Source organism: Quercus suber, unplaced genomic scaffold (genome assembly GCF_002906115.3).
Source record: "Quercus suber isolate HL8 unplaced genomic scaffold, Cork oak 2.0 scaffold_29, whole genome shotgun sequence".
NCBI classification, from domain to species: Eukaryota; Viridiplantae; Streptophyta; class Magnoliopsida; order Fagales; family Fagaceae; genus Quercus; species Quercus suber.
Genome location: NW_027069494.1, coordinates 1,955,688 through 1,969,612, shown reverse-complemented (window position 1 = coordinate 1,969,612; position 13,925 = coordinate 1,955,688). Strand labels below are relative to the sequence as shown.

The window sequence follows — 13,925 nt, the reverse complement described above, 5'->3', positions numbered from 1 at the left end:
AGTAAACTTATTATTTCATTAGTCTCTTTTCTTGAAATAGTATTCTTATTCATAAAAAGGAAAAAAAAAAAAAAAAGAGTACCATTCTTAACTCAAAAATAAAAAGACACTTCCTAAAAAATCTGCTACAGATTCAGTGCCAGAAAAGATAAAATCTGAACACAGAAAGGCCCAAGGGCCACATTGTCATTTCCTCCCATCCTATGAAAAACATCGACAAAATTTACACATACACCAACCCGTGCGGCTCCGCGAGAGAGAGAGAGAGAGAGAGACATATAGAGATAGAAGAATCCTGCTTAAACCTTATCTCTCACTCTTTTTTCTCCGTGTAGCTCCTCTCAACCTCGTTCTCTGAAGAAAACCCAATCCAAAAAACACAATCTTTACCCCAAAACACAAAACAAAGCCTTCCAAAGCTCACTCCTTTGATACCCTTTTGCTTCTCCTAATCTCTCTTTTTGGGTTTTGTTTTGTTTATTGAAGTTGAGAAGCACATTCCAGTTCCATGGACTCCAAGGCCTCTGCCCCAGAATCCGCATCACCTTTCTCCAACTCAACATCAGGTTCTTATTTCTCCTCTCCTACTTCTTATTCTCATGGTTCTAGTTTTGATAATTCAATGAATAACTATGGTTTGGAGGCTGAGAGTGATAAGAATAGTAGTGTTGGTGGGGTTCATGGTAGTAATGTTGGGTCTGAAAATGAGGGGTTTGGGAGTGTTGAAGATGGGTTTGAATCAGCTTCTGGGGACCCAGATGGAGGAACCGTAGAGAAAGCCATTGGAAGAGGTGATAATGATGTCCATTTTTTTGATTATTCGGAATTTTCGATGTTTGATAAGGTTGGTGTAGCGCCGGTTGCAAAGGCATCGGCTGAGGATGATGATGAAAATGGTGTTGTAGGAAGTGAAAAAGTTGGGGTCTTGGGGGGTGAGGGAGTTGGTGATAAGGGTTTGGAGATTGGTGGGGTTGAGGGTTATGTTGAGAATTTGGGAGTTGGGGGTGGGGTTTTGGAGGAGAAGGAGGTTTTGGTGCAAAAGGGTTGGAGTGAGAATGGGAATTCGGGTGAATTGGGAATTGGAAGTGGTGTTGGTAATACTCATAAGGGCAGTGTTGAGGTTTTTGTGGGTGGTGGAGAGGATAAGGTGTTTGAGAATAAGAAATTGGATGAGGAGGTGGAAGGGAATGAATTAAAGGGACAGGAGGCTGTGGAAAAGCTGAAAAGTGAGGGTTTTGATGAAAAGGAGTCTGTGGTTGTAACAGATACAGAGGAGGCTGCTGTGGCAGTTGAAGACAGTAAAATTCTGGAGGGTGGAGTTGTAGAACCGGTGGATGAGAAGTTGGTAGAAGTAGATGGTGTGAAGTTTACCAGTGGAGGAGATTTAGTTGTGGGTGCTGTGAATGTCAATTTGTTGGAGTCAGGAGCAGATACTGCTGGGGACGTGGAAGAAATTAAGTTGACTGAATTTGAAGGGATGGGGGTTCCCGTTGATGGAGGTGTGAGCTTGAATAATGGTTTTGATCAAATTAGAGATGATGCAGAAGAACTAGTTGATTCGAAGTCTGTGGTTATGGATGCTGAGTCTGATCAAATTGTTGAGCCGTTAAAAAAGAATAGTGGTGAAACTGCAGAAGTGAGGAAAGATGAAAGCTTAGACACCCAACTGTTTAATATTGACATGGCAGCAAAGAATAAGCAGGATGATGAGGGACAAAGTGTGGCTCTTGTTTATAATGGGAAGCAGTCATCAGCAGAAAATGAGCCGGAAGATAATTCTGAAGCGGAACAGAAAGGTGAAAATGTGGTCAGTGACAAACTAGATGGAGGGGAAGGAGCTGAAACACAGGAAGTGTACTATAACCCTGGGTTAGCTCAAAATGAATCAGATAATGTGGCAAAGCCATTGGATAATGGTGTTAATGAAGCACCTCAATCTATGGAATCAAGTTCCATTTTGACCCGAGAAATAAAGCTAGAAGCTGAAGATGAGGGAAAGCAGCATTCAGATGTGGAAGACCAGATTGAAGGTGATGTTACTGATGGGGAGACTGATGGTATGATCTTTGGAAGTTCTGAAGCTGCCAAACAGTTCTTGGAGGAGTTGGAACGAGGTTCAGGTGCTGTTTCTCACTTTGGTGCAGAGAGTTCTCACGATCAATCTCAGAGAATTGATGGTCAGATTGTCACAGACTCTGATGAAGAGGTGGACACCGATGAGGAGGGGGATGGGAAGGAGTTATTTGATTCTGCTGCATTAGCTGCTCTATTGAAAGCTGCAGCTGGTGGTGACTCAGATGGTGGTAGTATCACGATAACTTCTCAAGATGGATCCAGGCTTTTTTCAGTTGAGCGTCCTGCTGGTTTGGGATCCTCTATCAGGTCTGTGAAACCTACTCCTCGACAAAACCGTCCTAACCTTTTTACTCCTGGTCTCACAACGGGGGCAGACCCTGAGAACAACTTGAGTGATGAGGAGAAAAAGAAGCTGGAGACGATACAGCAGATAAGGGTAAAATTCTTAAGGCTTGTTCAGAGACTAGGTGTTTCTCCAGAAGAGTCAGTAGCAGCACAGGTTCTGTACAGGATGGCACTTCTTGCAGGGAGGCAAACTGGTCAACTTTTTAGCCTTGATACGGCAAAAAGGACAGCACTCCTGCTTGAAGCTGAGGGGAAAGATGATTTGGACTTTTCCTTGAACATACTGGTTCTTGGGAAATCTGGTGTGGGCAAGAGTGCTACCATAAATTCTATTTTTGGTGAAGAGAAGACCCTGATTGATGCATTTGGACCTGCCACGACTACTGTGAAAGAAATTGTTGGGATGGTGGATGGAGTTAAGATAAGGGTTTTTGATACCCCTGGTCTGAAGTCTTCTGCATTGGAACAAGGTATCAATCGCAGAATCTTATCTTCAGTGAAGAAGTTAACAAAAAAATGCCCCCCAGATATTGTCCTCTATGTGGATCGGTTGGATGCTCAAACTCGGGATCTTAATGATCTGCCGTTATTAAGATCAATCAGTAGTTCTCTTGGCTCTTCAATCTGGAGAAGTGCCATAATCACTCTAACTCATGCTGCCTCTGCTCCTCCAGATGGACCATCAGGTTCCCCTCTGCGTTATGATGCATTTGTTGCCCAACGATCTCATGTTGTTCAGCAAACCATTGGACAAGCTGTTGGTGATCTGCGTCTAATGAATCCCAGTTTAATGATGACTCCTGTCTCTCTTGTTGAGAACCATCCCTCCTGTCGAAAGAATAGAGAAGGTCAAAAGGTACTCCCTAATGGTTTAACTTGGAGACCCCAGTTGTTGCTCCTATGCTACTCCATGAGGATCCTTTCTGAAGTGAGTAATCTGTCAAAAGCTCAAGATTTGTTTGACCACCGAAGGCTCTTTGGTTTACGTACCCGTTCGCCCCCGCTTCCATACCTTTTGTCATGGTTGTTACAGTCTCGTACACACCCAAAGCTGCCTGCTGATAATGGTGGTGACAATGGTGATTCTGATATTGACGTGGATGACTTATCCGATTCTGATCAAGAGGAAGAGGAGGATGAGTATGACCAACTACCACCCTTCAAGCCTCTCAGGAAATCTCAAATTGCTAAGCTCAGCAAAGAGCAGAAAAAGGCATATTTTGAGGAGTATGAGTATCGGGTGAAGCTCCTCCAGAAGAAGCAGTGGAGAGAGGAGTTGAAAAGGATGAGAGAGTTCAAGAAGAAAGGTAAAGTTAATGCAGAAGATTATGGTTACATAGGGGAAGATGACCCAGAAAATGGAAGCCCTGCTGCTGTTCCAGTTGCATTACCTGATATGGTTTTGCCACCCACCTTTGATGGTGATAATCCTGCTTATAGATACCGGTTCTTGGAGCCAACTTCTCAATTTGTGACCAGACCTGTTTTAGACACCCATGGTTGGGACCATGATTATGGATATGACGGTGTCAATCTTGAACACAGTCTAGCCATTGCTAGTCGGTTTCCAGGTGCTGTTGCTGTCCAAATAACAAAGGATAAGAAGGAGTTCAATATCCATTTGGATTCTGCAATTTCTGCTAAGCATGGGGAGAATGGATCTAGCATGGCAGGCTTTGATATCCAAAATATTGGAAAGCAACTTGCATACATTGTTAGAGGGGAGACGAAATTCAAAAATTTCAAAAAGAACAAGACGACTGCTGGGGTATCTGTGACATTTTTAGGTGAAAATGTTTCCACTGGAATTAAAGTTGAGGATCAGATTGCACTTGGAAAGCGCCTGGTATTGGTAGGCAGCACTGGAACTGTTCGATCTCAGGGTGATTCAGCATATGGAGCAAATTTGGAAGTGCGTCTCAGGGAAGCAGATTTTCCAATTGGCCAGGATCAATCTTCATTGGGTCTATCTCTTGTAAAGTGGAGGGGTGACCTGGCACTAGGGGCCAATTTTCAGTCCCAGATTTCAATTGGAAGGAGTTACAAGGTAGCTGTTCGTGCAGGACTGAACAACAAGCTCAGTGGACAGATATCTGTTAGAACAAGCAGCTCAGAGCAACTTCAGCTTGCACTGGTGGCTATTCTTCCTATCGTCAGGTCTATCTATAAGACCATCTGGCCTGGGGCAAGTGAGAATTACTCCATCTACTAGTTATTTGCACTTTTTTGTCACCCCGAAGTTGGTCTAGATTAAGCATAATCTGCTTATTGTCTTTATCACTTTCCTGAATAATGCTTATTTTATTCGCTCCAGAACCTCTACTTTTTATCGGATACATTTTTATTGCATAATTTATTGTATCGAATATGAGATGGAACCAAGAGGGAATCTAATAGTCATTGTTTATTAGCTTTATTAAGTTACTATGTATGATGTTGATACCATGTTCTCTGTTTGCTTTTATGTAAAAGTTATCTACTGGCTAGCATTGAAATCCTTTATAGCTAGGTAGAGAATAAGTAGACCAAAGGTTCTTTGTCACATTCCGTCCCCCTTGATACGCTGTAATGGGGTGTAGCTTGTTGAAACAACATATCTGAATATTCATGACTTGTACTCTTGTTTATTCATTTTGATATTTTCTGTGAATCAACCCATTAAAGTAACTCTTCTTTTTCCTTTTTTATTTTTTCTTTAAAAAAAAAAAAAAAAAATTAAAACCATATCTTCATGGGTTTTTCTTTTTGTGGACTTTGAAACACAACTTTGAACAGACCTGGATCCATGGACTAATAATTTATTTTTGGAAGACCGATGGTCACTAAAGCTGCCTACCCTGCCCTAGGGTAGTTCCTCTAGTTGCTCTCTATCTCTCCAACCCACATGCACGAGACACTTGTGTGTGCAGGCTCACACACATACACCATACATGTAGAGTATTTCATCAATTTGTTATATCATTTGTCCTTTAGCTTTCTTCTTTTTCTTGAGATTGCAAACACCAATTGAAGAGCACAATATATCACTTACACTTTCATTGTTTCCCCCATTAAGATTAAATTAAATAAATCATCACATTATTTTTTGATAACCTGTTCTTGTTTGTGGTATCGTCCAATTGGAAGTATTCAGTATATGAATCTATTTTTTAGATGAATGAACAAATTTATTATCACAGACAGAAAATTTTGAAATGCAGAAGGTTCAAATAATCCAAATACACTGAGCTTCAACCAAGCCAGCTCAAAAACTCATTCCCAACTAAATATCTGGGAGTCAACTTCCTAAGCTACAAAAGATAGGACTAGTGAATGCTAATTAGAACAGAAGAAGAAATACTAACAGACAGCAAATAGGTCTAACAATAAAGAATCACAGAATCTTCCTTTGCACTCCAGTCTTTTCTTGACCTGCCATCTAATCACCTTCATAATACCATACTCATTGGGGTGGCAATTCGTGTTCGCGTGTCGAGTTTGTGTCTTCTCGACTTATGAGTATTTGACTATATGGGTCAACTGACTCAATCCTAACCCAACATGTTTATTAAACGGGTCAGAATTTCTCAACCCTAACACAATTCATTTATTAAATGGGTTAGTCATATCAACCTGTTTATTAGATTTTATCAAACGAGAAAAAAAAAATTAGCATTAACCAAATTGATATGAATTATGAAAAACCAAACAAATAAATAGTCATTCAAAACGCATATCTCAATATCACAAATAATCAAATCATAATCTATCAAAGAAAATAAATCACAACAACTAATAATTTTATATACCTAGGGTTTGAAGGATATATTAGTAAAATGTCATTTAATTAAACGAGTCAGATAGGTCGAACGAGTTTCATGTGATGGATACTAACCCAACCCGTTTATTAAATGGGTATTGTGTCAATCCGAATATGACACGTACCCATTAAGCCTCAATTCATGATCTACTAATTTCATGTCATGTCGTGTCGGGTTTGCGAGTTGTGTCCAATTTTGCCACCCATACATACTCGAAACAAAATTTGCCTTGATGAATTGTCGATTCCTTTGTTGCCAATCATGGTAATAACAGACCAAGGATCCAATCTGAAGATTACTGATCTTAAACTTATGCATTTTAACTCATTCCCTCCCAAGCCATGATCTCATCGCATTGAATCCTTGGCCTCGGGTGATGGACTAAACACCAATTCATAACACTTTTCCAGATCCTTCTTGAGAAAGGACATAGGAAGGAAAGGTGTTTTCTAGTTGAGTTCTGCATATTACATGGTGTGCATCATCATAAACCCCCCCCCCCCCCTCCCCCCCCCCCCCCCCCCACAACAACATTCTTTAGTAGACAACCTATTATGGATTTCCAACCACCCTAGAAGGCATTCAGTAAATGAAAATGCTTCCTAAGAAATTCATCTAAGTATTTGGATGCATCACATGGTACTTGCTACATGAACTCTGTCTTGGCTAATAGCAAGAGTGTCTGCGTTTCTGTCTATTCAAATTGGCTCTACTTTTGTTTGTATGAAATATATAAAATTAACAATTGCCCCCCTCATCTAAGTATTTGGATGCATCACACGGTACTTGCTACATGAACTCTGTCTTGGCTAATAGTAAGAGTGTCTGCGTTTCTGTCTATTCAAATTGGCTCTACTTGTGTTTGTATGAAATATATAAAATTAACAATTGCCCCCCTCATCCTTTTTCTCTTGTCTGAGACTTTGAGTGCCATTTTTTGAGAAATAAGATGTGTATGTAATCTCCACAGTGATTTCACCAAGATCATGCTACTGTAATAATGAAATCCTCCATGATATTGCTTCAAAATCTTGCCCCATGTATTCTCACTTTCCCTAAATTTCATTTCCCCGAAAGCAAAAGAAGATAAAGTTTCTTTCATTCACCAAGAAGATAAGCAGAACAACAGCTGAACACCCAATGAATTACGACATCACAAGGGCAACCTAACAAAATTTACACATAATAGGTGTAAGAGGCTTCCTTGTGGCTAGAAGATGCTATACGCTTTGATAAAGATGGAGCATGGAGCTATTGCAAGCAAAGGGAAGTAAAGCAGTATGGCTGGAGAAATACCTGAACCTGAAACTGACTCCAGAAAAAGATGGTCGTCACTTCCCCAACAATGGTTAAGAATGAACTTTGATACTATTGTGAAGGGACATAGATACATGTTGGGTGTAGTTTGCAGGAATGAAGCTGGTACCTATTTAATTATATTCTTTCTTTTTTTCCCCTCCTTGATTTAGGAATGAGCAACTTTATTCACCAAACTAAAAGTACAACCACATGCGACAAAATAACTAAAGTTGCAACACAAACAAGCAACAAAAATGCAACTAACAGCAACCAATAGCTCACTTTATCAACAATCAAAAACAGTATGAGTCTTACCAAAGCTACATAAATTGCTATTTTGAATAAAGTTTCTTATGTTTTTACACACAGTTTATATCTGCAGGATAACTTGAATAATTTTAGCTTCAGCTTCAGCGTCAGTTCAAATCTTTCCATCATAAATTCTAGCATTTGAATCAATCCAAATGTGAGAATCTACTCTTGCAATGCTACCTCACACTAGTCATAAGTCATGACATGCTGAAATCCTTTCCCCTTTACCTTTTTGACTCGTCATTCAAACTTTTCATGTTAATCTCCTACTTACCAATTGATCAAACGTTCCTGAGGATCACTATGTAGATTGTAGATCTTGTTGTATGATTCAGAGTCTAAATTCAATTCCCGCAGAAGGTACAAAACATGTCCCTATATACCCTCAATTTGCCAATCTTTGGTAGTAAGCTTGTTTTTCTTCACTACCAACTAGCTCGCAAAAGCATTTTTGGGCGCTACTTTAGGAAACCAAACAAGCTTTACACACCAATTAACTCCTGATATCCTTTATCATCCTCCAGGTCCTCACAATTAAACTGCTTTACTAGCAGCCCTCATTCCACACGATCTTCACCACTAATGACAGTGAGAACATCAGCCAACTTTCCTTAAATCATAACTAGAGGTCATCTAACCTAGCAGGTCCCCAATTTTATTGGCCATTTAAAATTGCACTGGACAACTTTGCTGAGGTAACAGTTGTAGTATCATGTGCTACTCTAAAGCCCCATATTTCTGGAAATCTGGGTGCCAATCATCATGCTGCAAAAAGAAACGTCCGCTCATTTCCCACTTTACGCTTTAATAAGGGCAAAGCTTCACTTCTCAGCCGCAAAATCATCCTCTAGCTCCAAGAACAGTCTTAATTTGTTCACTTTTATCTTTGTCCAGCTGTGCTTTGAATAATTCTTTAATGCTACGGTTAGTTTAGAAGTTCGCTACAAGTCATTTAACCAGCTAAAAGTAGAAGTCGTTTGGTTCGATTAGGCCAGCAATTTTTACACACAGAGATGGCTAATCATATTTGTTATTCACTGGGGACATGCAGCATAGAACATTTACATGTCTTTATATTTTATATAGTTTTTAATATATGCCTTTCATGTGGAAAAAATAGCAACGAGACGCTAAAACAGAATTTCAAGCATTACAAACATCAGGTACCCCACTTTTTTGAATGAATCATGGCCTGCACTAAGGATTCCGTGCCACCAACCTACACGCCAGATTTGGCTCAAAATTGTCTATCAAATAGCGTGCCAAGTCAACCAATACATCAATTGTGTTCAACAGTTCCATAAATCTATTAAAAAATAGTACAAAATAACATCAATACATTCCAGCCTAGTCCAAACTAAGTTGCATGGACACATGCTTATTGTAAAGGAGAAGCATAATGACTCATAGGAAATACCCTAGTACAAAAGAAAGAGACTTACCAAGTTATTTTTAGGTGAATGCCAATAGAAACCTTTCACTGCTGCTGGAAAGAGATCACAAGCAGCCAAAGCATATACAATGAGAGCGTTCATCCCCATCCATTCTAGTAACATTGTGGGCTTTCTGAAATGTTTAATATCAACCTGCATTTACAGAGGGTATTTTCTGTTTTTAAAAGATGATTTAACTAAACAAGCAATGTTTTTGTAATTTCAGTCTCATTATTCCAATTAAACATTATGTATCACATTGCAGAGATGTTAAGACAAGCTAATGTATGTTATGCATCTTATAGGCCCTTGTCATAAAACCAAAGAGTAGATTTACTGGTGTTATATATCGTGGTCACCATTTGTGTTTGTGGATTCTGGAGGAAAAGGTTGAAAGCAAGTTTGAAGAACCAGAGAGTATAGCAAGACCTTAATATATTAAAGGATTGGAAATATATGGAAGAGGATGGAGCATCATTGGGCTTTCCACCCTTTAATAAATTTTCAGGACAGTATATTTTACAAATCATCCATGATATCAACTTAAAAATTCTTCAAAGCCTATATGTCTAGTAGCAACCAAATTAATTGTTTTCTTCCACTCTTGGTTGGCTGTGCATCTATTTGGTCATTCTGCTACATCCGCTGCACAATGAGAAAGCAGAAAAGGTTTTAGCTAGTACTTAGTACAACTTTGTTGACCATGATGCTAACACAGAGGACTAATCCAGCTAGCCATATAGTTGTAAAAATAGATCAACACTACAAAAAACTAGTTCTACAGCCCAGTTTTTCCTTGTTTTTAAAAACCGTCACTATAGGAGACTTAATATAGCGCTTTTAGAAACTACCACAATAGGTTGACCTATTATGACAGTTTCCAACTGCCATAATAGATAGAGCTCTTACAAAAATTTCCAACTGCCACTATAGGTTTGAAATTAAAATTTTTATTTTTATCTTTTGCCTTTTAGATGACCTATTACGGTGGTTTTAGAACCGCCGCTATAGGTTTGGCTCATATTGAGGACCTATTATGATGGATTTAAAACTGCAACTATAGGTTTGAAATTAATATTTTTATTTTAAATAATCTATTATGGCAATTTTAGAACTGCCGCTATAGGTTTGCTCATATTGAAGACCTATTACAATGGTTTTAAAATTGCTGCTATAGGTTTTAACATTAAAAACTCATTTTCTTCTTTAAAATGACCTATTACAACGGTTTTAAAACTACTTACAAAATTAAGAACTTTTTTAAAAATGAGCTATTATGGTGGTTTTAAAACCGCCACTATAAGTTTTAACATAGCTCATAATTTAATGACCTATTGCAGTAGTTTCAGACTGCTGTAATAGGTCTTTACAATGTAAAAACCTAATGTGGCAGTTTTAAAACCGTCGTAATAGGTCTTAACAATGGCAAAATTTATAGTAGCGGTTTTAAAACTGTTGTAATAGGTTAGTTTAAAAAAAAAAAAAATTAAGCCTAGCATGCAACTCTTGTGGACTGACTCCAAAGGAGCTGCAATTGTAAAATACAAGGAGATATAGGACTTTTGGAAACACTATCCGACTCACTTAGCATCAATTCTATACTCTAGGCATGCTTGCATGCACCATGCATGTACTGTGAATGCATAGGATCAGTTGCTTTATATTCATGATCAATTGGCATTCCTCACATAAATATGAATCAGTTTAGAATAACAGTAAACCAATCAAAGTAAAGAGACAAAGGCAAAGCTTACAACTCCTAGAAATAAATGGAATCAACTTCACTATCCATTCAACAAGATAAAACAACAACAAAAATAAGACAAACATATCAAGAAAATTGTATTAATATCCTTTTTTTTTTGGACTTGATTTACGCTGATTACCCACCTCCCTTTTCCATTTCCACAAAGCACACACTACAAAAAAATGGGCTATAGTGGCGTTTATGAAAAATGCTGCTATAGGTTTTCTATAGCTGTGTTTTCATGTCTATAGTGGCGTTTTAAAACATTGAGCTTACAGCAGCATTTGGAAGGGTCTATAGTAGCATTTCAGAAATGTCAATATAAGCCCTGGTCTTACAAGGGCCTATAGTGACATTTTCAAACACTGCTATAGCCCAACCTGAAAATAAAAAATAAAAATAAAAACAATTTGAGGGACCTATAGCAGTGTTTTATAATGCTATCCTTAGCTTTCCAACGCTATCCTTTTCCGCCAAAGGGAAAGCTAACAAAGAAACAACTATTTTTTGATTCCATGAAAAAATAAATCTCACCTTTTTTTTTTAGATGAGTGATTAGTAATTAATCCACATTAGTTGAGAAACTAATTCAACCATTTGTTTTACTTTAAATGGTCCTTTTGTAAAGGAATTACTAACAATGATTTAATGGCATATAACTATATAATAAGCATGATAAATCCAAAGGGAAAAAGGAGCACTCAACTCTTACACTTGATTGAATAATCATAATATAGTAATATTTTAAACTAATAATTACATAATAGCAAGTGTTTAGAAAATGCATTTGATTAGTTTTTAATCACATTTATACCCAACCCCACCTTTTGTTCTCTTCAATACAACATTTGTTTCCCTTTACTAAACCACCCCCCCCCCCCCCTTTTTGTGGATCAGAAACTAAGAGAAGGCTTAAGAGTGTGATGGAAGCTTTAATATATTAGGAAAAATTATTGCAATAACTTAAAATGAAAAGAATCGTTACAATAAATTGATACCAATTATTTTTGCAATATATTGCAACAAAAATTATTGTAACGAAGTTATCATTGCAATAATTTGGTAGTAATTCTTTTACAAGCAACAAATATATTATTGCAATAACCTAATAACAATTATTTCATAATTTATTGCAATGATAAAATGAAGTGATTATCTATTATAATGAAGATATCATTGCAATAATTTAATTCGACTTATTTTGGTCAATTATTTGCAATCGATTGTAATAAGATTCATGAAGTAATAGCCTATATTTATAGGATATTCGAAACAGTAAATTTTCATTAAAATATTAGTTGATTGCAACAAAAATTTTTATTGCACATACCTATTACCTCAAATTTTATTGCAACACCTTGTATGACCATATCAACTATTGCAATGACTTTAATGTTATTGCAATGATTTTTTTCATTGCAATAAACATTTTTTGTTGTAATGATAAACAGACCTTCAAGTCTTTTTTGGGTCATCTAAACCAGCCAATGATGATGATGATGATGCACCGGAACAATCACCCAAATCGGCCTCCTCCTCATCAGCAACCTCTGGCCCTGATGATGCACTAGAATTATCACCTAAATTGGTCTCCTCCTCAGAACTAGCCTCCTTATCAGCATCATTAGAGCTCGAGCCAAAGCCAATCACTTTGACCTTTTTCTTCAACTCCTCCTAAGCGCTTTAAGCAAAGATCCGTTTAACAAACAATTGAATACTTTCAAGCCCGTTCATGCCCAATCTTCCAAAGAACCCACCTACAAATGCCAAGAGTGCAAGATTAATCCAATTGTTCTCTAAAAGCTGAGGTACAAAGAGGGAGTCAAGCAGAGACAGTGACTTCTTGAGGCTTCTAGCATATTGCTTATACCATTGAGTCTAGGTTTCTTTCGTATGAAGGCTTCGAGAGAAAGTAGTGTGAGCTGCTAGCAAGAAAGGTGGTGGTGGTGGTGGAAGGGTGGTGAGCTGAGTGGTTGGCATCTTGGGGATCAGAGTTTTCATGAGAGAATGCATCATCATGTTACAATTGTTGCAATAGTAACTTAAAAGTGTTAAATTATCATCAACAATAATAAGTTGCAATAAATTATAATTTTTGATTGCAATAGAATTTTTAATATATTAGGAAAAATTATTAGGAATGGTAACGGGTCGGGTTCGGGCCAGGTTTTTTCATACCTGAACCAGACTTGCAGGCCAAAACCCACAGCCCGAACCCGGCCTGTTTATTAAACGAGGTTTTTTTTTTTTTTTTTTTTTTGGGGCCCAAACCCACCCTGTCTGGCCCCGTTATGCACTACAAAATTTGGGCCCAATCCACGGCCCAAATAATGGCCCAACAAAAAAGAAAAGAAAAAAGAATTGAAGCCCAAATTTATTTTTTCCTAGATTCAAGTGTGCATATTCAAGCTTAGATAACGTGGCCCAAATGCCTAATCAGTCCAGATCATAGGCTACTAATCATAAATCAATAAATCACTGGTTAATTATAAATCTATAAATCAATAAACCATAACTAATATCATAAATCAATATATCATAACTAAGATTATAAATCAATAAATCACTTAGCTAAGATAACCATTTAATCATAAATCAATAAATCATAGCTAAAATCATCTATTAGACATAAAAATAAAATAAATCCAACAAGTCCAAGAAATAAGTATCACAAGTCCAAGAAATTAAAAAACTACACAATAAATTCCACAAGTGACAAGTTTAGAATAATTACAAACCAATAAAATTAATCCAAGAAGTCTAAGAAATTAAAAAGGCTACTAAATTAATACAAAAAGTCTAATCCTCCACAGCTGTGACACAACTCCCATCCTCTTCATTAGGCTCCCTATCATCAAGAATTGATTGAAGTGTACAATCTCCAGACATAGTTGACGAACCTACAACAACAAT

The 13,925-nt window shown here is 37.6% G+C and overlaps 1 protein-coding gene across 1 annotated transcript; it reads left to right on the top strand.

Annotated features, from left to right (window-relative positions):
• The first annotated feature begins 234 nt into the window (after window positions 1–234).
• Window positions 235–4,841, top strand: LOC112033574 (translocase of chloroplast 159, chloroplastic). The gene has a single exon (XM_024066350.2). The coding sequence runs from the start codon at window positions 509–511 to the stop codon at window positions 4,631–4,633; it is 4,125 nt and encodes a 1,374-aa protein (XP_023922118.2). The 5' UTR covers window positions 235–508; the 3' UTR covers window positions 4,634–4,841.
• The last annotated feature ends 9,084 nt before the right edge of the window (window positions 4,842–13,925 follow it).